Source organism: Protomyctophum bolini (assembly GCF_963924005.1).
Source record: "Protomyctophum bolini genome assembly, chromosome: 2".
Classification (NCBI taxonomy): domain Eukaryota; kingdom Metazoa; phylum Chordata; class Actinopteri; order Myctophiformes; family Myctophidae; genus Protomyctophum; species Protomyctophum bolini.
Window position 1 is genome coordinate 15202782 of NC_137863.1, and position 26517 is coordinate 15229298.

Genomic DNA, 26517 nt, shown 5'->3' on the forward strand with positions numbered 1-26517 from the left:
TCAGGTCAGAATGGGTTAAATAGGCAGACTGGCCAGGAAATGCAGTTTGCTTCTCATTTTATGCACACCTTGTGCATCATGGAGGGATACCACGGCATTCATCATGGAACATGTTGTGTCTACGAGCACCTGCAGCCAGGGGCGCATGACCCAATGGGCTACTTGGGCTGAAGCCACCCCAGCCACTTACAGTATATATCCCTCCCGGATGAGCAGGAATTTAATTGAAGAGCTTCTGTACTCAATAGCTTGCGGAACCGAACATGGCGCCCCTTTTTCCATTGAAATGAATGTGGCCACGCACCCTGTTCTTTTCAGTTACCCAGCTATTATGTAATAATCCTCAATAGATAGATACAATTCCCTCGCTATATACATACAACAACAAGGACTACCAGAACATTTAATTTACATCATGTTCTGTGTTAATGTGAAATAAGAAGATCCAAAATGGAAACACGCACATCTCAAAAAAGTTGACGAGTGCTGAACAAAAAATATACATACAGAAAGAAGGTAGGATGTCTGCACACCGTTCTTAAGCTCCCAGTAGTATTTTATTTAGGATTCAAAGTTTCGACTTTCGACCGCATCGGGTCTTCATCAGGAATTAAATTACAAGAGAGTAAGTGTGCTTATATATAGGATCAACAAGCTTTCTTTGCAATGAGGGTAGTTAGGGTAATTGAGTGACACACCCACCACATCTACCAATATATCATACAAAGTTGTAGAGCCAGTCAGTAGAATGATACATTATTAAGGCACTATAAGGCCAGTAACTACCCTCATTGCAAAGACAGCGTGTTGACCTGTATATAAGCACGCCTATTCAATTAGGCGTGCTTATATAATTTTCAATACTACTGGGAGCTTAAGAACGGTGTGCGGATCTTACCTTCTGTGTTAATGTGAAGCCAGAGGAAAGATATCACTGGCATTTCCTCATGAGAGCTGCTTTTGCTAGAATATAATGACTGCTAGAGTACATTTCCTAATGATGACATTGAACTTATGTCTCTCCATCTCAATTTAATTTATGTTTTACGTTTAAGAGGGTGTTGCTTGCCGAAAATAAGTGGCCGTGTACATCAGTTATTTTTGACAAGCGACGATTGTGGAAAAGCATAGCATATGTTTGATGCCTTCATTGAATGCAGAGCAATTTCAGCATGGCCTAAACCTAGTTTATTGGATTTGCTGAGTTTGTGTCACACTGTGAGGTAAGGGATGTTGTTGTTAGGGAATTTCTATACTATATGCAGTGATATGCAAGATTCATATACATTGTATGAATGTATTTGAGTAAATATTCAAACACTTAAGATATATAATTGAAACACCATGTGATTGGTAGTGTGGGTAAGAATAGTTTCTATTATGCCTGCCTTGATAGGAAAGGAAAGAGGTTATAAAAGCAGCCAGGAAGTACATGGAGGCGAGCTCGCTTTGCTTAGCTTGCCAGATTAGACCTATAACTCATGTTGTATAATGAGTTGAATAAATAGTTATATGATACCTTCACATGCTCGTTTCCTCAAGAGTGTTCCACAACATTGTGTTTGAGAGAATGGTCGGTCTTCATGTGTCTATGTATTTGTATATGTACACTGTATGGAGATTTAACCTTCCGACATTCGGTTTACAAGACTGACCCTCTGATCTCTGATCTACTAGAGCAGGCTCTTTCAAGGGCTTTATGGTGCATCGGGGGCCTGCAGAAATGATTAGCTCAGGGCCCGTGGTGATTTAACCCAGCCCTGCCTTCAGCCACATACTCATCATCCTACTTCTGTTCTTTCTGCCAGTAACCATCAGGCTGCATAACCTACCAAACCCTGACACGCTCTGCTCTGTTCTTGGATTAATGATGCCGAATTAAAGAACGACTCCTGCATTACTCCAGAACATTTGCATACAGTTTGGACTACTGGCATCATGTACAGTAAACCACCAGACAGCTGCCTGAAAATGATTTACTACATTGCAAATTGTAACTATGGTGTGACTTTTTTAGGTCAAAATCCCTTTCCCTGTACAGACGCTAGTTAGACATACAGGAGGCACCACTATATGTAGTTTTAGAGTGCCTAAAATGCAGCTCACAATGCAGTCTCGCAAACCGCCGGACCTGTCAGCATCAAATGTCTTGTGCACAGAAATACCTCCAATATTCCTTTTACATAATGTCCCAATTTAAAACTCAACAATTAGACTACTTTTCTTTGAAATAAAACAATCATAACTAAACTAACTATCCTATAATGCATCAGCCTGAGCCAACCCCAAACCTTTGCTATAGAGGAGCAACCTTTTAAGGATATAGGGAAACAATCACACCCGTGTGAAACTGTGAATGTCAAGTGAGGGGCGCTCTTATCAACATACATCAATACATCATCTCATTCCGGCCACTCACAATTGGCGTCCTCACTTTTCTGTCATTCCGGTCACTCACAATAATACATCATCATACATCATCACATTCCGGCCAATCACAATTGGTGTCCTCACTTTTCATCCTCAAATCCAATCCAGCTAATCACAGATTAGCCAATCATAGATGTTTGCATTTAATTTTGTCTTCTCATTACTGATGAATAGTAGTACAATGAATTGTAGTTACAGTAGGTTGCCCTAACTACAATGTTCTGTCAACGTCAGCATGCATGAGAGAGAAATCCCCATGCTCAACTCCCCTGCTCGACTTTGAATTAGAGACGCGTGTTCCACCCCATCACAGGGGGTGCAGTGGCCGGTGTCGAGTCAGCTGGACCCACGGTTGTCCAGAACCGCCCCCAAAAGGCCTCTGCCCGTTTCTGTACAGGGCACCTGCCCAGGGTCCATATACTGTATGGATCTGGCCTGTTCTGACATCATTCTGACGTCTGTATCTGGATATGGGTGGGGCATGCATTTCCAACTTGCATCGTTCCAAGTAGGCCAGTGCCCAACGGGCACCAGAGGCTCCAACGCATAATATCTGGGTGGGGCATCCATTTCCAACTTGCATCGTTTCAAGTAGGCCAGTGCCCAACGGGCACCGCTGTAGAGGCCCCGCGGGCACCGCTCTAATTTCATGTGGCTGAAACCTTTTGGAAATTTGGAATCATACATCATCATGACAACTGACGTCATAAATGACATACATCACAGGCTGGTTTATTAATACAGGAAACCTGAGAACTGGAGTACATTTTGTGAGCAGCATTTGAACGGAGCAGAAGCAAAAAGAAGCAGTGTTGTCCAATACGAACAAAACAGTTAAAGTAATTATCCGAAAGGAAAGCCAGTCTTATTGTATGTCTGCTATCCAGAACCTCCGGACTTTTGACCCCTTTGCTGATGCAACTGATGGTGCAGCTGGGACAGAGGACTACATCCATATAAGAATCCAGCAGAGGAACGGTAGGAAGACCCTCACCACCGTCCAGGGCATCGCCAGTGACCCTGACAGTAAGAAACTACAGAAACTAGTCCAGTCCTTCAAGAAGAAGTTTGCCTGCAACGGGACAGTGATTGAACACCCAGAGTATGGTGAGGTGATCCAACTGCAGGGAGACCAGCGCACAAATATCTGCACGTTCCTCACAGAGGGTCACCTGGCCAAGAAGGAACAGCTCAAAGTCCACGGCTTCTAGAAGCTTGCGGCGACCTCTCCCCTTGTCATTCCTCCTCCAGTCCTGAATCACCCATCTCCCCCACTCCCCTCATGCATGCTGTAGGCCTCCCCCTCTTAGGGCCCCTACCAGCTCTTTCAGTGGTCATCTCATCACCGAAAACTGTATGAACAGGCCTCGAGTCTGGCCAACATGATGGAACACCAATACCCCCTAGACCAGCAGCGGGCACACCAGGGATGAGTGGTGATGATGTTTATAAACCCCTACCCCTCTTTCTTTTACATCTTATTTTATTCTCCCCTCCTTCCTTTTGTGCATGCCCCCGTGAGACGTAGTGACACGAGTGAGTGTATTTTTTATTTGAAGTCTTGCGCTGTGTAAAGGATACGCATAGTACATAAAAATGTTGTTTTGTACTGCAGTGTTGTACATGTTTAAATATAAAATAAGTCGAGTCAAAACAATTATCCAAAATAAAACCTTTCAAGTTAATTATGCTGATGACAAATTATGGCAATACTATTTAGGTTACTATCTTACACTGCAATTCATTTAAACCTAAATTCCAATTATATTAAACAAATGATACAAGCAAATGAAAAAACACAGCTGAAGATAATATTATAATTGGTGTAGAGAGGGTCCTCCACTGGAGTTTTTTTTTTTTTTTTGAGGGCGCCATAACCTCCAATGCATGGCTTTTGAAAATTACATCATATGGCAGTCAAGTCTATGAACTCTTTAAATGTTTGTTTAGAGCTCTTACTGTATGACATAAATCATATTGTCTTTTAATGTGGAGCAGTTAAACAAACACTGATAAAGGGAGATGTGGCCGATATAAATAGGGTGGGCTTCACATGAGTGTATATACACTTATTTTTTTTCTCCCAAATCACATACCTGGATTGATATGCGAGTATGACATCCAAATTCAATTCAAGCAGTGGGCCTAAGTTTGTTAGCCCATACATTGAATTTAGATTTCCCCAGACATAGACAGAGATCTCTGATCTATAGCTACACAAGACCATAGGTATAGGAAACAGAAACAGCCTTTGACGCCAAAGAAATCTATCCGTGGCGACATGGAATATATCCAAACCAGTTTCCAGGTGGCAATGGCAAGGCTGCCAAAATGCCAAAGACCATGCAGTGGACCATGCACGCCCATACCCCGCCTCGGGTATGTGCACTGATGACGCGGAGGAGGAAACACACCGCCAGCACCCACAGCGTCCCGAGCGGCAATCGAACCCAGGACCTTCTAGCTGTGAGGCGACAGCATTACCAACTGTGCCACCGTGCCTAGTGTTAGTTTGAACTTTGAGTAACTGAAATGGGGAGGACAAATAACAATGTGCGTGGTTTCTGCTGCTAGACCTCTAAAGCAGTCAACTCATCTATAGTCCGTTTATATTCACAGCCAGAAAATGTTGGCCGTTGAAAATAATATAGTGCTGAAAGCTGCATATCATGAATTCTAGAAATCATAACTAATAATGATGCTCAATTGTAATTTCAGTCAGTCCATTCACATGGTCATGACTCTCGAGACAATTGTCTCGAGAGTTGACCAACAGATCATGACATTGAATTAAGAAATATGCTTCTGGCTCACTGGAATGTGATTATATGACTAGCTAGTGCAAGAAGCCACGGTCATCCAAAGGGAGCTGAAGAAGGCTCTGGCAGAGGCCAAGGGCTGTTACAGGGCCAATAGGGCAGGCTGCAAGACAGCAACTGCAGAGAGGTGCGAGAGGTTAATAGGATTGTGGGCTACAGGCAGTACAGTATACACTAGTACCACTACAGTGGAGAGAACTCTGGCACATCCAAATGAACTGAACCTGTTTGTTAATGTAAGCCTTGTAGGGCAAGCAAAAAAGTGTCAGCATCCACACAGTGCCCTCTGCAATGGTTTGTTGGGAGATTACATCAAATCAAGGGTGAGAAAGGCTATCTCTGTCGTGGGAGTTTAACTAGACAATCTGGATTTGGGTTGCGGAGGATCAAGCTATTGTACTCCAACCCCGCCCTTACTGTGGTGCTACTATGGCACTTAATTCCCCATATAATCTAATCTATCACATGTATGCAATCTATCAGAAAGAGTCCTCTCTCCTATACGCATATGCATTTTTTAAGATTTATTTATTGATGTACGCATATGCATTTAAGGGAGTTTCACACAAATAATAGGAGTATATGATTGTGTGGGTGATTACACATTCAACTGGATTTACCAACACTCATACAATTTGCAAGGATCAGTTTTGGACTTTCTTTGCCTCTAAGAAGTTTAAATTAGCACAGGCAGAGGAAGGCTATTGGACGGGTGGTGGAAATGCCAACAGGTGAATTGCAGCAAGGAAACAAAAATGTAGTCAATAGATTAATAATTAATTTAAAAGTCAAATATGGGCCTGGGCCATGGATCAGTGGACTGGTCCAGGCACCTTGGTTGGTAATCCAGTCTGGCAATGTGCCGCAGGCTCGACTCCCGATCCCGACGGCCTTTATTACATGTCTTCCCCCCATCTCCCTCCCCATTTTCTGTTGTAGCGCACAAACTAATAAATAAGTACTCAAATGTTTTACTTAAAAGTATCAATACAATATAGAGATACTTTTAAGATACTTTTAAGTAAAAGTCCGGAATTCAAAATGTACTTGAGTAAAAGTACAAAAGTATTGGCCAGAGCCATCTAATAGAAGTTTGGAAATTGAGTCCCTATTGTTTACAATGTGGAAGCTGCCGAGCAGCGCGTGGCTTCCTCGTCCGGTCTCTTGTTGTGATTGCCACTTTGGAATACTTTTCAACTCTACGACAAGCGATTACACCGTTTAAGCAACTCAGTGATCGGTGCAGTGGCTGTTCAAAGGTAACTTTAAGCAACTCAACGGTCGGTGCAGTGGCTGTTCAAAGGTAACTTTAATCATAGGCAGGGAAGCCTGAACGACGGTCGTAAATGTCCGGCACCGATAGGCTACTGTTAATTTACACCACTGATAATAAAAATCACACCCGTGTGAAGTGAGGGGTGCTAATATATTAAAGTCTAACTCATGTTGATTAGGTGATGTAATGGTGATGTAAAACAAACATTACATTCTCTTTATTGTTAATGGCATTTAATGTTTGTTTTAGGGACAAGAATTTTCCCTTCATTGTCAATGGTGTTTTTAAAACAAACATTGAACTAAAAACAAACCTGTAAATATGTTTCCCCACATCCAATGAACATTTCTAGAAACAGAAAACACAATAATCTGTAATGCAAGCCACAAAATAATTGTTCTGTTTTGTTTTTTTGTGACATTTAATTTATGAGCAATGGTTGCCACTCCAACCTTTAAAGCTAGACTTCAAATGCAAAATTACTAGAAGGCAGTCATATTCTCTGTCTGCATGATTAACTGCTGTCTTGGTAAATCAGATGTTAATTCCACAAAGCTTGCAATTTAGGTGCTAATTGTGTGCCTCTGAGTCTGCCCCTAAGAGACTAAAGTCCTGCTAGTGGCCCCTGGAGGATTTGCTGATATTTACACTCAACCAGACAAAAGTGATTTGAACCACCCAACATTCCCTCCACTCAACATTCCCTCCTTAGAGGACTACTTTGGAATTAAGTATTTTCATAATCATAAGTGCTATATCCTCAGGGATATTTATGTCATGATACTCTTTTGAGTTGCTGTGCTGTTAAAATTCTTAATAGAAATCTGGGGTTGAAAATAAAATAAAGAATTGATAGCACATCCTGAAAACAACAGCAAAGGCTTTAAAGCAAAGCTAAGCTGATGAAGTGGATGTTTTGGCGCTAGAATGCGGTCACCAAAATCAGTAGGATTCATCCTCAAGGGAGCACAGCTAGTATGACATATTTTGTGTGCAAAGAAATGTTGGCCTCAGGGTGGCACTAGAGGAAAGCTTTTGGGATCACTCAAATAAGGTTCATCATCCAGGGGGCGTGAATGTACTCAATACGTTTAATGGCAATCTTCCTTTTAGAAGAAAATGTTAGTGGTGCTAGAGGAAAGATCATGGGGTCACCAAATTTAGCAAGGTTCATCCTCTGAGGAACATGACAGTAAATTCCATGATTGCTTGATGGATTATTATCAGACAGACAGTCAGACAGACAGATTTGGAATGTTACAACAAGATTACAACAATAAATGAGCCATCTTCTGGAAGCAATGGTTGAAATATTTACCAGACAGTGGCCTTAATTGTGGTTATAGTGTCCGCCCTGAAACTGGGAGCCAGGCTGAAACTAGGAGGTTCGATCCCTGTCATACCAAAGACTGTAATAATGGGACCCAATGAGTCTAGAAATACGAGGCAATGACAGAGGGAGAAATCAACTTTAAACGGCCACCTGACCAGAGTTTTCATGTTGCACGGTAAGACTACGGTCATTAGTATTATTGCCATCACCTGGGTGGGTCAGTAGTGTAACTTTCTTGACGTAAAGCTATGTATGTGTTCAACAACACAGCCATGCAAAATAACACTGTCAGCTATGAGGTGGCAAAAGCTTGACCTGCATAGCAACAGTTGCTAAACTATTTGGATTGGCATTGGACAATCACTTTTTGGGGTGGGATTTAGCGAAGGGCTAATTGGATAACCATGTCTGCAAATGAATGTGACAATGCAGTTTAGTGATGCCATGGTGACACCCATGACGAGTTTTGTGTTTCTAGCAGTAGGAGGAACAGTATATGGTCGCTCTTTGATTGGCAGGTTGCTTGTCAGACAGTTAGGGGTGCTAGTAAGGGGAGCATTACTTGTCTAACAAATTAAGACCTGAGGCCGATTCTACAAATGCTTTCTAAATTAAAATTTCTCACACTTTTTTGTTGTTCAAAAATAGCAGATGTACAAGCTTGCAGTGCAGCACAAAGTCACATGCTGCGAGCTTATATCTGCTATTTTTGAATAGCCAAAGCAAAAATATAAAATTACACAGATGCTTTCCCGGTTTTAAAGGGCTAATGCTCCCATTCATTTATACAGTTGCACACAACTATAAGCTTACTTATTTCTTAATTAAAACTTGATTAATGGCATGCTGTCATAGACACACTGTTTAATGATTGATTGGATATACTGTAAAGGAGCAAGACTAATTCTATGTTCAGGACTTCACGGGGATCAGGCAGATGGTAGTAGGGTTGCCATCTCAGTCTTGTAAAATCCTGGACACATGACTCAACTGAAAATGATCAGACTCTGGCTGTGACATTACCACTCAAAATAAAGTGATCTTCAGTTTAGATGACATCAAGAAAATAACTGTCCAAACGTCTCTGACATAAAAAAACATATAAAACATAAACAGCACAATACTGCAGTACGACACATCACGTTCTTTTGCAATTAATAGACATGTTAAATAAATGTGCTTTGGTTCATCCAACATGTTAACTCTACTCTACTGGGATGAGGCTGATGGGATCAGCTACATCAACACAATTGCTCCTCTGCCTTCATATTCCACAATAATTCTAGAGGGACAAAGTGAACACGGTGTTAAATACAAATCGTTTGGACATGGTTTCAACCAGCTTGCATACAGCCAGTGTTTTTCCAAATTGTTATCCGTATTATAGCCTACTATATATGTTACAAAGTGTCTGAGTCTTTTGTGAGGATTGGGATTTCTTGGGTGTGTGTGTGTGTGTGTGTGTGTGTGTGTGTGTGTGTGTGTGTGTGCATGAAGTGTGAACATTATTTGTTCACACTGAATGCAAAACACCAAACACAGTTATCATAGTGTGCACATTTCTAATTTGCCCTGACACAGTTGTTTACCCTCACATTACAGTCAGTGAAAAGGCTGAAAAGCTATGAAGTAGCTGCTGTTCTTGTTCTGCACTTTGAGTAGCTACTCCTACACCTCTGTCCTATATGCGGAACGCAGAACATGGAATCAATGGTGACAGATATCACACATGCCGTGGATTGCATTATGTTCTTTGCAATAGAACATCTGTTGGATGACGGCACAGTGAGGGCCGTGTACTATTGGCTGGTGCCCCCTGCGGCATTGAGTGAAATCGCTGGCTTGTGTTGTTTAGAGGCTCTCAATGTATAATTAAACCTTGGAGCATATACGATGCGTTTATGATTTGTGGTGTGAAGTGCGTGCATGCGTGTGACTGGACAGTTTTTGATTGAACAACCTATGGTCTTTTATAGCACCACCATGCCTATTAGAAAAATGTGGCATGAGGTTCCTTGGCAGTGTGTGTGTGTGTGTGTGTGTGTGTGTGTGTGTGTGTGTGTGTGTGTGTGTGTGTGTGTGTGTGTGTGTGTGTGTGTGTGTGTGTGTGTGTAAAGTTTCCAGCAGTGTCCGAGATTTACAGACAGACTCACAGTACTGAAAATATAATCCACATCCCGGCTGTTCTGGCCTAGTAGAGATAATGATCTGTCTTTCTGCTCATGTCATGCAGCTTCAATGTATTTCCACCAAAGTCCCCAGATAATTACCATGATGAATAAAGTGATTCTGAACCCATCCGGATCCACAAACTTAGTAGTTATTTTTTCTTATTCCATATAGTGCTATGGTGATCTTGGCATGTTTGCCTCACTCTGAAACAGTGGTTAGGCTGGAGGGAGATGCCTAGTCACTACAAGTTCTTGCTAGTTTATCTTGATTTAGCTGTCGTCCCTTAAATGAGCTGCTAAATCACTTGTGACATGGGGTCCTCACTCAGCCTGTGTGCCTGTCACAAGCCTGTTTACAGGGAAATAAAGAACAGTAGAACAAGAGTGTATGTTGTTCTACAATCCTTCGGGGAAGTAATTGTATTGTGGGGCTTTATTCAAGCTGTTTTGGCCACAACATTGAATGCAATGAAAAATATGACTAATTCTCAATTCGCAAATAAGGGAAAATTAGTAAAATGTGTGAAGAATCTGGGAAAAAAATGCTTTCCTCACAGATGTGTTCATAAAGGTGTCTACAATCACATAATAATTTGTTCCAACCCAACTTCCTTGGGAAACTTTGTGACAGCTGCTGAAAGATGGGGTACCATTATCAACCAATATAAGGCAACAATTTCCAAATTTCATTATACTTTAAGTAGCATGTGACATGTCAAACTAGGGGGTTTTCATGATTCTGAATCCATTGCAAGCATTAGTTTTGCACAAAAAACACTGCCCATAGCCGTCATCGCAAATGTGATGAGGGCAGCACATTTGGACACATTAGGGCAAGTGGCTATGGCCGAATTTAGCCCAAGTAGTATTTCCGTGCAAAACTAATGCTTGGAATGGATTCAGCATCATGAAAACCCCCTAGTTTGACATGTCACATGCTACTTAAAGCATAATGAAATCTTGGGAATGTTGCTTTATATTGGTTGTTAATGGTACACGAACTTTCAGCAGCTGTCACAAAGTTTCCAAAGGGAGTTGGGTTGGAACAAATTTATATGTTATAGTAGACACCTTTATGAACACATTTTTGAAGAAAGCTAGTAAGCATTTTTCTTTTGCAGATTTGCCACATATTTAGCTAATTTTCTCTAACTCATCAATCCCTAAACAATGAGAAATGCCATATAAATGAAAAACAATTACGATACTGTTTTCCCCCTAAAACTAAAGCATGTACACTATTTATTTTAAATGTTTCAGTTGTATGCCAAAGACTGGCAGCTTACTGTATGCTATATATTCACAATATTTTAGAGCGATGCAATTAGAACGTAGCTGTATGAACAGTGTATGTCTCTGATTCAGAAATGTCTAAGGTGAAAATACTCATTAACTCAGAAATTTTTAAAGGATCTTTTGACAAGAATGTCAGGGCTGCGCTGCGCCTATAAAGCTATAATATATAAAATTGTACAAATAACATGTATTAAAAAGCAAAGACAGAGCCTTTATGAACACAAATACATGATTTTGGATATTTCCATGGTGTCCTGGCAAAAAAAAGTCTGTTTACACAGGATTTACTTGAAGTGTAATTTAAAAGATAATTTGAAAATTGCTTCTTTTTTTCAAGATGTGCTGCAGGGGGAATAAATGAGTTTAGTGTCAAGCATGACATTTCTCTCTTCAACCAAAGATATGCATGAGATTTTGTATTTTTTATTTATATGAGAGCAACAATGATTCTCCTAACCAATGTTTCTTGCCAGGGGAAGGTTTTCGATAATAATAATAATAATAATAATAATAATAATGATAATAATAATTTAATGTTCTTAAATTATAATATGTGCTTTTACTCACTCCAGAAAGCCATGCGTAGAAAGCCGGTGGTTTAATAAACTGAAAATGTTCCGGTCTACTTGGATTGCTGAATTACTTTTTCCTGATGAAGGCGTTGGTTATAACCATTATCTTGCTAAATTATATGGAAACAAAGTGAACAGCTTAACAGAATGAGATGAATGAGATGTGTACATTCAGTAATGTATTGTACTGTATGTATTTTTCCTTTATGCGTTATGCTCCTTGTGGAGCCCTATTGTTCCCAGTGAACCAAGATTGGACACTATTCATATCTTACTGTCTCCTAAGGAGGTGATACAGGAAAACTGCTGTCTGGTTTCATCATACCATTGTTGCTCTTACTGGGCCATGCTTAATGATTCGTGTGAGAAACCGCTAAGACTCCAGCAAGAGACTTGTAAACAAGAGTTTGACTGTAAATCCCTCTGTGCTCTTGCATTTAAAAATAAATCAATGTATTCCTCACTTCTTCCTGCCTTTGCCCTTTTGCCCGTATACAGTAGTAACTCAGAGCATTAACCAGTAATCTGACTCACCGCCAGGAAGGCTGCCCTGCTAGTTTTCCATTTTAGAGTACTACTGTAAATCCAATAATAACTAGAAAAGTGCTCTCTTCTGAGCGCAGGTCTTCGCCAGGCCAGTTGCAGAGGAAAATAATGTAAATGGTAAATGGACATTTTTATAGCACTTTTCTCCAAAGCACTTTTTTCACATTCACCCATAAACACACCGATGGCGGAGAAAACCATGCAAGTTACCAACCTGCTCATTGGGAGCATGCGGTTCAGTGTCTTGCTCAACATAGCCAGGAGAAGCCAGGAATCGAAACCTGGTACCTTCTGTTTCCAAGATGGCCGCTCTACCACCTGAGCGGCCCCCAACAGCAGAAAATCGAAGAGGCAGAGCTTATGGGACCTTGAGGTCAATATTTCCAGGCTCGTTGAGAACTCTACCGCTGGGTTTTGTATGAACGGCAGCTCGAAGGTGACAAACAGTGCATGTGTGACATGTGTGACACATAAGTAATGGACGAGTTTGGAGTTACTAAAATACCCGCATTAGAATTAAGACAACTACTCCATTCTAGCTGCATTTTACTGTGGGAGGGATGGGGAAAATGGAGAACATCTGGATTTCTCCTTTAACTTAGGGCCAGAAGAAATGGAATTGAAACTACAATATTCATCAGCTTCATTTCACATTCATGTCAAAGGTTTTGTGCAGTTTTGCTCAAAAATAGTAGGGATTTAAGTGTTTTTCATAAAATCCAAATTGGCCTATTAAAGAGTCACAGAGATCACAGTGTCAATGTGTTCCTTGTAGAGAGAGAGGCATATCATATGTGTAATGGAGTTCCATGGCTCTAGGTCAAACATGAGTTATGCCTGTTCAAACATTGCAATAGTCTGCTTATGCATGTTGTGTATTGGAAGTGGAACCACATCATCATGTAATATTCCATATTGTGTATAATATACTGTTGCAGTATGCAGTATACTGTGCGTATGTGATGACAAACAACTGGCTGCTATAGGGAACCCAAAAGTTGATATGGGTTGGTCTAGTGCCCCAGTCCAAGAAGGGCCTAGAGTGAACAAATTGTAAAGGATCGCTATGAGATTGAAAGGCTATTGAATTGGGCCGTGGGCACCTTTGTTTAGATGGCCATTGTGTTAATAACCTATAGAGATGACCATCTACTTAGTATTCAGCCATGTCTAGACGAAGAAACACATTTGGGGTGCGTGCACTGTCACAAGGTAACTAGACAGGCTACACTCTCTCTATGGAGCGCACACCCCACATGCACTATTTGGAGAATTATAAAAGGCTTCTTACCAACGGCGTCATCTCCGGGAGTGCCCAATAGCTTAGACACCCACTGGCAAAATAATAAGCCAATATGCACCCACTGAAATGAAGACTGAATATCCCCTCCCCCTGGTCATGTTGTCACGTAGTCACACACCTTTACGGGGGGGTGGGGGGCGCTTGGGCCAAGAGGTGTTTAATTTCACTGATGTGTACAACCTTTATTCAAATAGTTGCAAATGTATTAATAAAAAAACTGAGCATGTATGTTTGATCTAGATAGCGAGATAGAGGAACTGCTGGAAAGAACTTAATTTTGTCGCGGGGTGTGTCTGGGAGTGCTTGACCTTGTGGTTTAGGACGGTGATTGGAAGGCCATGACAACTTACTTGTAGGAATTCAGTTTAAGGGCTTATGTTTAGTTCAGTCTACTCGACGGGGACCGTGATCTTCTCTGCAACACGCGCTACAGTCAACCAGCGGCAGTCAACCAGAAGCGGACCAGCAGTGGTGTGCTTTGTCGTCATCACTGTCGCAGCGGAGATGTCAGCCTGCACCAGAGAACGGAGGGGCGCACAGCGGAGATTCCTCCAGCAGACGGCCGGAGAGAGGAGCTATACTGTCAAAGGTCAGCACTCAACAGCGTCACCTCTGCTCAGCAGCGATCGTGAGGGGGGTCCATTCTACTCTGCTCAACTCGGCGATTCAGTGGTCAAAGGGAGGCGTTCATTAGCGTCAGACACCAGGAGGAGGCCAGGAGGGCGCTTAGCTCAACTCTACTACAGCAACAACAGCGAGGGATCAGATATACGAGCTCAGCAACTCATCACTTCACGTCATAAGTTTCTGCCTTGCGGTAGCCTACACTGCAACAAATTGCAGTAACTTTTACGTGCGCCAACTTCTCATTTTCAGTCATTTCGTCATGACTGAAAGGGGGGAGATGGAGAAGTGAGTTCAGTTTCGGAGCGAGGACAGCTCGACAACAACTGTGCGGTGTGCACTGAATGCCATGCATACAACCTGTTGACAACCTGTTGTTCCATTCATTTATGCTGCAAGGTCAGAAGTGCTTGAATAGACCACTCAAGAGGCTACATGCACTTCATGCTTGGCCCCATAATAACTCAAAGACAAAGCAAAGCACTTAACATCAGAAACTGCCCTCTGACGAAAACAATTTTGCTCCCACTTGAATTCTAATGAATTTCTTTTTATAAACTACAAAACTATTATAACCTTTGACAGCTGCAGCTACTTACATTACATTGATGGCCAATGGGAATTATAGCAAGGTAACTTGACCTGACATTGAAAGTGCAACAAAACAAAGAGAAGTGTGGGGTTGGGTTTCGGCACTGCTTTGTTTTGGTCCCCCAATCCCGATTTAAATGCCGGATCTAGTAGGCTACCTACTAGTTTAGTCTCGCCAGTCGCTACGAATTGAAATAAAAGATGGATATATTCTAAACGAATTATTCCTATAAGCTAAAGTTAAACTACACCCCATTGAGTGGGCCCTCAAGTTATGATGCCCATCATCGCAGGGAATTATTTTGGGTGATGTTTGGTTCCAGCTTGGTGGTCCGGCCTGATAACTACAACCAGTAAAATATAACAACAAACTATACCGGCGGTATTGATCCCAGGCTACTTAAACCGGATTGTTATCAAACTGGATCTGAATTGTCTCTGTACTTAAACTGCTTTCTACATCAAATCTCTTCTGCAACTCGTTGTTAGCTAGTAGATCAGCTATTTTCGGCTAAGAATATGGATGCTGGGGGTACAAATGGTTAATAAAACCTAGTTTGTGCACACCCACAAGCCAAGGCTGAACGAAAAGTTACTCTTTAAAACATTTATTAATCCGCTTTATTGCTTCTGAGGGGTTGGATTGGGAGCAACAAACACAAGACAATGCAGACAGCCTCATACTCGGATGAACATACATTACTACAGCCAAAAAGGACAAACAAGCGAGTGCAAGTGGACTACATGCTGTGCATCATTGCATCGATGTGTGTCGCGTCTGTGAGGGCATCCTCTATGCAATTAAATAATGAAACCATCCGACATCGACTTGAAATATCTCTTTGTTCAACGGCCTGTCATTGTGCTCCGTGCTTCTCGACGAACTACACTGAAGATGTTCTTGAGCAGCAGCTCCCAGGCTCCCATGCTGCCATTACATAATGCCTGTTTAAAATATTCATCAAGCCTGCTTTGGACCACATCTGTATGCAGCACAGTGCTGAGGAAACACTTTTCTTTAAGCCTGCTAACTACACAAGGGTGGCCGCTGCCACTGGGTTTGGAGTGGTGTGCGTGCAAGTGTGCCTGATTGCTCTTTGCGTGTGATGTATTTGTGTCAAGTGTAGGGCTGTGTGTGTGTGTACATTGGTTTGTTTGCTTGTGCACATACATGCCTGTACTTTACAAATGAGCATTCTGTATTGTCATATGCACCAGCGAGTCTGCTTGCATGTCTTCATCTGTATGCCAAACCTACACACAAGCTCGAAGCAAACATTCACATCTAGCGGTGATATTAGCATTTGTTCTTTTCTTTTTTGAGTGGTACAAGTACAACCACTCCAAGGAACAGCAATGTCCGTCCCTGGTGGTGTCACTGTGTCCCTGTGTCCCAATGTTTAGGGTACCAATAGGGGAAAAAGTGGTGCTGTTGTGCTAGAAACGGAGAGATAGTGTTGCACTGTTGCCGGCTAATTACAATGTGGAGCGTGCATGAGAGATGGAGAGGGAGGGAGACAGAGAGAGAGACATAGAGAGAGAGAGAGATAGATAGAGAGATAGAGAGTGTTGTCTGCTAATTCCCCCACACAGTAACTCTGTCATGCCCCGACCGTTTTGGACGCGGGGCGGTTCATCAGAACCGGGCCGGCACCCTGGGCGTGTTCCTGTGGGTCTGGAAGTTCCAGGGACCCCCTACAGAGTTGCACCACTCAGTTCACACGGGTGTGCTTTTATATGCTAGCTAGATCATGGCACGGGGCCTGGCGATGAGGGGATAGTGAAGTTAAAGCCTCTCTCCAGACATCAGCAGGTCCATCAGGGGTCCAGGAACCCATCCGGCACCATGCCCGACTCATAGATCATGTCTCACGGCCATATAACTCAAGACCCAACAGAGAGGAGAACACATACCACTCTCCATTTAGAGTTTACTGTTTAATCCATATAACTGACCAGGTCTACTTTACATCACGTCAGGGAACTCGCTCTCTATTTTGATTGTTTGTAAGAGCCATTATTCAATTAGAGCGGGTGATGACTGATTGGCGAGTGCTTTTGGATGCCACTTTGATTTTTCAATTGCGCCGCTCCAGAAGCAAGACCAGGAACGGATGATGAAGTGACAGACTCAACACATCAATCTGCTCTTTTGATCAACACAGATGCCATGTTAACCTCAAGTTGCTACGGCATAGGGATGAGGAGAATGCTAACGCATACATTGAGGGTGAATAGTGAAGATGCCATATTAAACATGCAGGATAATCTCTTATACATGTGCCTTAATGAGGAGGAAATGAGTGATAATGACAGGATAATAAAGCTTCCATGTGAATGGAGGATCAAAAAATACAACTGTGGTGGATACTCATTACCCTGCTCTGCATGCACTTTACAGTATACTGATGTACATGATTATGTGTTCCATCACGGTGGGAGCATTGTTATCAACAATAGAGGCCAAATTTGGATTGCTCTGTTGTTTCAGCTTTTATCTGAGAGGAAGCACTTGTAGTCAAATATAAAGTGGTACTCACTATTGAAATCCCAACAGTATATAACCGCTGTCGGGCAAAAACATTGTATCTCCATATTTCATATTTTTATGCTAAGTTATGCCCTATCATGCAAAAGTAGCAGATGTACAAGCTCACAATGTGTTACAATGTGACACATTGTCAGCTTGTAGATCAGCTCATTTAAAAGGAATTACAATATTCATGTTATTGCAGTGCATATTTTTCAAGTATCATAGTGCAGCAGAACCAAAATAGTATATATTGTGCTGTTAGGCCTAATCTCTCTTTTAAACCAAATGATCACTCAGGCGATTTTGTCGTCTGATACAATTTCATCAAAACAGACACTAGTACACAGTAACACAGTTATTGAATAGTAACTCAGGAATCACTTCAACTAATATTAGCTGAATGGTTATTGTTTACCAGATCAACTTTCCATTCACAATTGACTGTAGTTGTGATTAGCTGCACACACGCGTGGTCACCGATAACGTCTTATATGTAGGCCTATCCTTAAGGCATTGAACCCCTACCATGAAATGTTCTATGAGCAGGGCCTGGCTGTAAACAAGTTATTGAGCTTAGTCCAGTTACCCTGGGTAAACATAGTAACTTTGCTTTGCTTTGCTTTGCCTATTCATTATAAACCCACAAAATATATCGAATTGTATTCTTTTTACTTGCATAATAGAGATACTGTATAGTGTTGTCATCTACAATTATGCATTTACCTTGCAGAGCACTGTGTATTTAGTTGATTCATGAATCCATCAGCCCAAACATTCAAATATGTAGACTGCTTCAGAAAATCTATGGCTATCTTTGCCTCTTTTAAAAGTGGCCTACAGTACTTCAGGTCTCACAATGGATCATTGAAATGCAGCCAGCCAGGGTCATTCCTATGTTAATGTGCGCTGTTGACACTATTTGATCGATACGCTCTAGGTAAGTTAGTCGAATTAAGGCTCTCTCGCAGGCACAAACGTGCATGCATGTGCATGTGGAGCGTGTGCACCTCTCCTTCATCTCATGAGTACACCCAGAACATGAAATCTTGCCTTCTGTGGTTTAGTCATAATGACTAGCCTGAGAACCACATGAATCTGTGAGCTCATTCATTATTTGTTCTGGCAGTTACATCATGGCCCCCTCCCACTCAGACAGATTTCCAGTCGACCTGGGGGTTGGGGGAGTACGTGTTTCCCAGGATTATTTCTCTTTTCCCTGCTCTGTTTGTTCATATGCCTGATTGTCTGGGGAAGGATAGGATACTGCCTGTGGCTCTGAGGCCAGAAGGAGCGACTGCACATTCCGGCTGCAGCATAAAACTACAGTATGCGATAGAAGGTTTGACTGAGGTTAGAGTTAGGGTTAGGCATGGTTTTACTGAGGTTAGGGTGCATGGTTTTACTGAGGTGAGGGTTAAACAAGGTTTGAGTGGTACAACCACTCCAAGGAACAGCAATGTCCATCCTAACCTATGTGACCACTGACTATGTCCTAACCTATGTGACTGTTTAGAGTACCAGTAGGGGCAAAAGTGGCACTGTTGTGACAGAAACAGAAAGAGAGAGATACTGTAGTGTTGCACTGTTGCCTGCTAATTACACACAGAGAGAGAGAGAGAGAGAGAGAGAGAGAGAGGCAGGGGGAGAGGGGAGTTGCACCACTCAGTTCACACGGGTGTGATTTTTTATAATATGTGTAAAAAATATTTTAGCCCTCATTTCCCTATCAGACACCATATGATTGTGCTGGTGTGCAGAAAGACACATCTCTCAGGCTGTATTTGAGTTTTGTTGCACTGTTTATGTTAACATGTTGTTTATGCTGACATTCATCCCTTGTCGGCCCTGTCGGGACGTGATTTTTCTGTGGGAGGAGAGGGAGTTGGCCAGAGCTCTTAATTGATCCCTTTGAACTTCAAAGTGGTTGTGCACCGAGTTGATTGACTGGGCCACTGTGCTCGTTAGGGCTTTCTCTTTTCAAGACAGCTACCAAGTTGATGCCTGTCAAAGAGGGGAGGGGGGAGTGTGTTTGTACACATAGAGACTTGCCTAGTATCCCTTTAAGTTTAGGCATGGTTTTGAGGTTAGGGTTAGGTTTAAGCATGGTTTTACTGAGGTTATGTATAGTTTTACTGAGTAGGGTAGGTTTAGGCATAGTTTAACACACAGCCACCGGCAGCTGCCAGCAGTTGCCTCATCTGCATCGGTCTCGGCTGTCGCCGGCAGCTACGGCTTTCCGGAAAATGCACTTGCAGTCTCTCTCTAAAGCTATGGAGCACCTTCCCACTTGCTTGTAGGTCTATCCAATATGATCTGTGTATAACTGTAGTCCCAGGTTTGGAGTGTACCCGTTTCCTTTTACGATTCATATTTACCCATAGTGTCATTTCATTGGCCCGCAGCAGATTTGAACTGGAAACACATGTAAAGGTGTCATAATAGTGTTTCTAATCTGCTGCTGTGCTGAGCCAAATCAAACGAGACTATGAGAACTGGAACAGGAAACGCATATGTCACCTTCTGGAAACCTGGCTGGGACTGCAGATACTGTAGCCTATTGCACAGAGCCTATTGCATCCATTCCAAAGCTGTTCGGTCTCCACATGTTAATAACGCTGATAGTGTAAAAATTGGTTGCAGACCAAATTTTCACAAATGCAAATTGTTCTAGGGATGTCAAGCTACATGTTGACAATAGAATGGGGTAGTTAGGGAAATGATGTGTTCCAATGATAGGATCTAGGTCATTCAATGTTCACAGTAATTGAGCTTTGTGTTGCCGTGCCAGATTGGAAAACCTCAGGTGAGCAAGGTTTTGAGTATAATCATGCAGGCCTGAATATAATGGGTAACTTGTGCATTTAGTGCATCAATATAAAGCGCTGTACAATGGCCAGTACATTCACACAGCATTCACAATCACATTCTAACACCGACGTTGGAGGAAACCATGCAAGGCAACAACCAGGAGCAGCTAGGGGTTGAGAGCCTTGCTAAAGAACACAGGATGATTCAGGGAACCTTTCCCAGAGGTAGAGTGTCCCATATTGGTCCCGAAAGCCTGGTCCCAGGCAGGTTTACTGTTTGAATTATAAAAGACAGACTTCTAAGCCTACTGTATATGCATTGTGACAAGTATGGATGGAGAGCATTCATTTAGGAATATACTGTAGGTACTACCTGTGGGGCATTTTCTGAATAGATTTCACCTTTTGGTGACATTTATCTTACAAAATCAGCAAGTATTAGAAGTAAAGTATTAGAAATTATATTTTTAAGGAATTCACAGGTAAAACAGGCTACGGTTAAGGTTTTGTCAAATCCATGTATGATAGGCTCTGCCTTTGCACCTAAACATTAATGTAACAGTGCCTTATCACTCCACCAGAAGAATGTCATTATTGGGTATACATAATTGTAAATTAAGAACACAGCAACTGCAAAACTGACAGGCTGAGCAGGTACGATAGTGGATTTCAGGTTAATTGCTGCAGAAATGAAATATATTACCAGGAGCAACCCAGTTGTACTAAACGTGACTTGAGGGGAAACACGTGTTATAATGTATAACTGACAATGGCATGAATCCTATTGGAATGAATGATTTAATATTACTGTCGTCTCAAGGGATGCCCACTCTCCGACTTTGGTTGATTGAAAGCAGTAGGGTAGATCTCTCCTGGGGGCTTACGTTCATGGCTCCAGCCTGTAGTTTTTGACATATGTTTTCGGGACCAATTGTGATGGACGGACGTAGTGAACGACTGACTGACATTACCATAATTTTACATTTTTGAATCGACTAGTGTCCTATTCAACAACTTGAGAGGCAATACAGCAACAAGGGTCCTCATGGGTAATAGTGAGTGATTAGATTCACGAGTGCATTCCTCTGGAATTATGGAAAACGCACATGAGCATTCTAACAAGTGCTATTCTCCCCTTTTAATAGTTCATGTTTTGCTTGTCTGAATTATTCATGTATAGTATTAGTATAGGGAAACAAATTGCAGTAAAAAAAGAAAAATCACACATCATAGTGATCCGTATCCAAGATGAAGGATGGCTATGACCAACAACACACATAATAGATGCAATATGCTACATAACATGCATATCAGCATTGACTGTCAAGGGAGAAAAAAAAGAACTTGGGAAAATATTTCCCTCTCATCACGAAATTATAACTATCAAATGTTGAATTTAAAATTTATCCAAAGATTCTATCTGACTCCAAGAAAACGGTTCCAACTCCAGCTCTGTACGACACCCATTTGCACCCTATGCAGCAATAACACACTGGGGACATACATGCACATGATGTGGGAGTGTCTAGATGTCAATCGTTTTTGGTCTAGAGTTTCAGAAGTACTATCTGAGGTAATGGGAACTAGAATTCCCCTCTTGCCTAATATTTTCTTGCTGAATGATGATTCAGCGATTGGGTTGACATTGACAATGCCACGTAGAAGACTCCTGCTCTTAGGGCTGACAGCTGCAAAAAAAACTGCTCGTCCTAAGATGGAAATCTCCCCATAAACTTGAGACCTCACAATGGATCCTCTCACTAATGGACATGATCTCTCTGGAGCTCTCTATAGCTCGATCCAATGGGGCACAAGAAAACACACTTGATGTCTTATCCACAGCACTAGAAAAACTTAAAACATGCCAACGTCTCTGATAACTTATTTTCTCCTTTTTAATTTGATTTTTCCAATTGTAAAATATCTGTCTCGCCTTATTTATTATTATTATTATTATGATTATTTATCTTTTGATGTATTGTAACCCTGTATCTGTTTCGCTGTTCAACCTGTGGGGTGGGAGGGCGGGGTGGGGGAAAGAAACCCCTTTTCTTTCTTTCTTTTAACAAAAAATCAAATAAAAAACTTGATCACAAAAAAAACATTGACTGTCAAGGGTTCAGCGCGCGCACGCACGCACGCACGCATGCACGCACGCACGCACGCACGCACATTTAAATTTCTCTATTTGAGTCCACATTTATAAAATACAAAGGCACAAATCAAGGGCACAAATATTTTTCAGTTGCTTCTGATATCGCACACACTCGGAACATCATGTCTCTCAGTGCTGGAGTCCAAACAAGCTCTAAATGTACAGACTATAGGCAACATTATGCACATGAACTTATTCACAGTACACACACACACACACACACACACACACACACACACACACACACACACACACACACGCGTTGCATCATGATTGCATCAAGCTTACCTTGAACAGCCGCAGTATGTTGGCTACCATGATAGACACCGAGCTGGAAGATGCTCCGATCACACCCACCACCCTCTCGGGCTTGGTGATGATGGGTGCCCCGCCGCCCAAGCACTTGACGTCCGTGCTGTCCTTCTCGATGAGAGCCTGCACGAAGGTGAGCGACTGCTCCAGGGCGTGGGTGTCCCGCGAGCAAGTGTCCAGGATCCGCGCACCCAGGGTGATGTTGGGCAGCAGATTGTGGTCGTTGTTGATTCGGTCGAGAGCAAAGAGCATGGCCTCGAGCCTGTGTATTCCCTTCTCCTTCTTCAGCTCGCCGCAGGCCTTGCCGTCGTGGCCCCTGGCGTGCACGGGAAACAGCCCGCCGAGGGAGATGTCCCCGTCGATGCGGATGGAGTTGAGGTGCGTGTGCCCCGGGCCTTTGGGCTTGGCGGCCTGCACGGCCTTGAGGAAGCAGTGCAGGAACAGCAGCAGGAGGATCAACCTGCTCCATCCTGGAGGCTGAAACATGGCTGCGACCCTAGTGCACAAATACACGCTGTACCTGAACAGGGCTCGTTGGAAGCACACCACAACAAGAGGAAGGTAGGATTTCAGGGATGACCAGATAATTACCTATAAAACCTCTTGAAGCAGTTGGCACAGGAAAAATTCCCTATCATGTCGCTTCTCGCTTTTACCAGTCATTCAATGAAAGCAGAATATGAGCTTGGCTCTTTCACACACTGTAATCAAGTCTCTTGCCTCCTGTCTCTCTGTTTTTGTCTCTCACTCCATCATCTGACCAGCGTGGCAGTCTGCTGTCATCCACAGCCTGGTCTATGGAGATCTCTAACATGAAGCATTAAGAAGAACAAAAGGTGAGGTGACGATAAGCTCTCTTTACTCTCCCTCTCGCTCCCTCTTCGTTTCCCTCTCCAACTCAGTCAGAAGTTTTTTATCTCCCCTGCTCCTCCGGGGCATGGATTTGGTGCGGTGTGTCAGTGCCCCCAGGCCCTCTTAGGTCCACAGGCGCCAAAGTGATTTCCCTATAAGATGGGGAAAAAAATAGAAGAGGAGTAAGATACATTGTGCACTGGAAGAAAACCGAGAGGGATTTGTATTTGCTGAATCTTTTTTTTTTTTTTTGCCCTCCTTTTTGCTGCAGCCTTGGGTGGAACAAAGAACTAATTCACACCCACACTCATTGCCTTTCTCTTGCACGCTCTGCTCCTCCTTACATTCTGCCATCTTCAATTCAAAAGGTTGCCATGGACTACCAAGGTTGACAGGCATTAGGCATCAGTCACCCTACGCTTGATTTTTCATGTCATCTTTCCACATTAAAGATTATCATCAGCCTTATTCAACTAATGGCATTGCTAATACAGAATCACTGCATTTCCTGTGGTACATATTGTCTTTACTTCATAAAATGGAAATGCATTGCTTTTTATAATGACATTACTCCTCAGATATGAGGCCGTCTAGAAAAGGGTCAGTTTGATAATTTTGTGTATCTGCTGTACCGACATTTCTTGTGCAGATTGAGTAGGCCACAAAAATACCTCCAATCGATTTATTATTAATAAAAGTCAATTTACGCTGGATGCATGAATTATGTAATTCACAAGAGCCATGCTCTTCCCTTCCCATATGGGTTAAAATCCACATTGTAAGAATTTTTAATTGGTACAGAATATAAGGTCACTATAATTTTTCTGGAACTAGAAATACACTACTGTATGTGTAGCTATTCCACGTTGGTGTTGCACGTTACTACCCAATTATATAACCAAGTGCACTTCATCACAATTGCATCAACTTGACTTGCTTCTGTCCAGTGTGTGTCTCAAATGTAAGGTAATGGTAAGGTAATGGTACTTATATAATATATAATATAATAATAATATAATATAGCGCAACCACTGCATTGCTGATCAAGTAACGGTATATTAAGCAACATCACAAAATTAAATAGATTTTCAAGTTTCCAATCTTTAGTTGATAATAAATGAGGCTTTAAAGGAGAATTCCATGCTAGAAGGCTTTTTTACCTTTCTTGCCTTTCTTTGTAGTTGTTACGTCCCCACCAAAGAGGTCCAGGTGTTTTTTTGTGCAAAAACTCCTTATTGGCTATTTCAACTACCATAAGCCCTCAATGAATTGCATTGAATTGAATGGGAATTGAATGGGGCTATGGGGTGTTGTGCTTATTCGCTTATTTCCATCAAAATAAGTAGTAAAGTGTGCCGCTTGGGATATTATTTACATTATGAAGAGAGGATATATACAAAAAACATTTTTTGAGCGATGGAAAGCAAATTAGCTTAACACCCCATAGCCCCATTCAATTCATTTAGGGCTTATGGTAGGGGAAATAGCCAATAAGGAGCTTTTGCACAAAATAACACCTGGACCTCTTTGGTGGGGACGTAACAACTAGAAATAAAGGTAAAAAAGCCTTTTAGTATGGAATTATCCTTTAAAGCTTTGTTTTGAATCCCTAAAAAGCACAAGTCACTGCACTAACTAAAAGCTATTCAAGGCCTTTATTTTCCTGGCACAATCAAGCCTTTCTATTTTCTTCATTTAATTTAGTAGTAGTTAAAGACCACAGAGTAAGTGGCTTCCCGTTGACAACACTGGAAAGACAAACTATTAATGAAACTCTGAATTGTCCCCTTAAGTACAGTAATTTAGGCCAGGTTTTTCCTTTGCCACACACACACACACACACAGCTTCAGCTTTAGCATAATATGTAAGTCTGTGCCTTCGAGGGTGAGAAATTTACAACAAACCATGAGGGGAGAGTCTAGGAACTGACTATGAAATGGTAATGATGTGATTACTACAAATGGAGGGTTGCTTTGATACCAGGAGTTGGCAAGTAGAAAAAATGTCCTCCTTATGAAGAAGCTACAGTATTCACACACATGCATAGCTGCTACCGTATGCCCATAGTACTCTGGGTACTCTCCTATTAAGTATCATATCAACGCAGTAGATACATAATACTGTCCGTTGTCTGAAATGATTGTAGGACTAATTTGATTTTTGTCTGTATCATCTAAAAGTCTAATACGATCTCACTATATCACTCCCACAGATCCTTGCACAAATAAATACAGACACAAATCAGGAGAGTCCAAAAGCTTATTACCAGTATTTTTGCTGATGTGCAACAGCTTACAACAGCTGGGGAAAAAGTGTGAATAATGGATATGAAGATTAGACTACAGTGCCTAACTGAATTAATTGTAATTTGATGGTGTTAGCGTGTATCATTGTTGCTACATGGCGTGTCAGATACAGCCTCTACACAGATAAAGATAATATAATTGTTTCTGAAAACTGGATGGTACTAGTCTTATTGCCACAAATCTCTTTGTATATTTCTCCTTCCCTCTGCGCCATATCCCTTCCTAAATATACACCACAATACATACACAAATAGATATGCCCAGGTTCCCCATACCTGTTCATATAAGCTGTAATAGACTGTGAAGGAACAATCTCTCCCGGTACAAAGTAACAGAAAACAGGGCCAAAGACATTGGTTTTCCACAGGAGTCTGGGATCCGCTACTGTGGTTACTTGAGATTCATTGGGAGCATATTGGAAGCGACAAGTCTTTTGAATGCACCCAACTACCTACTAGTGAGTGAGAAGTAATTGTTCACGTTTGATTCACTGCAGGTTCACTTTAACCACCACAGAGCAGATGACATGTAGGCTACATGGGATGCAAGCCCTCCCATATGCAAACACCACCGTAGGCAGCATGGGTACA

At 42.0% G+C, this 26517-nt stretch overlaps 2 protein-coding genes across 3 annotated transcripts in view; one reads left to right on the forward strand and one right to left on the reverse strand.

The window, feature by feature from the left end:
• LOC308324811 (metabotropic glutamate receptor 4-like) overlaps positions 1-23275 on the reverse strand; it is a 154085-nt gene extending 130810 nt beyond the window's left edge. For both annotated transcript variants that reach the window (XM_080777113.1, XM_080777112.1), the window contains exon 1: positions 22745-23275. In XM_080777113.1, coding sequence (XP_080633239.1) covers positions 22745-23254 — 510 coding nt within the window. In that variant the 5' untranslated portion in view covers positions 23255-23275. The remainder of the gene's footprint in view (positions 1-22744) is intronic.
• Positions 3303-3646, forward strand: LOC308324826 (eukaryotic translation initiation factor 1b-like; the record flags this gene model as incomplete). The annotated part of the gene is made up of 1 exon (XM_080777132.1): positions 3303-3646. One exon carries the CDS (start codon positions 3303-3305, stop codon positions 3639-3641), a length of 339 nt encoding a protein of 112 aa, XP_080633258.1. The 3' UTR covers positions 3642-3646.
• Positions 23276-26517: the final 3242 nt, after the last annotated feature.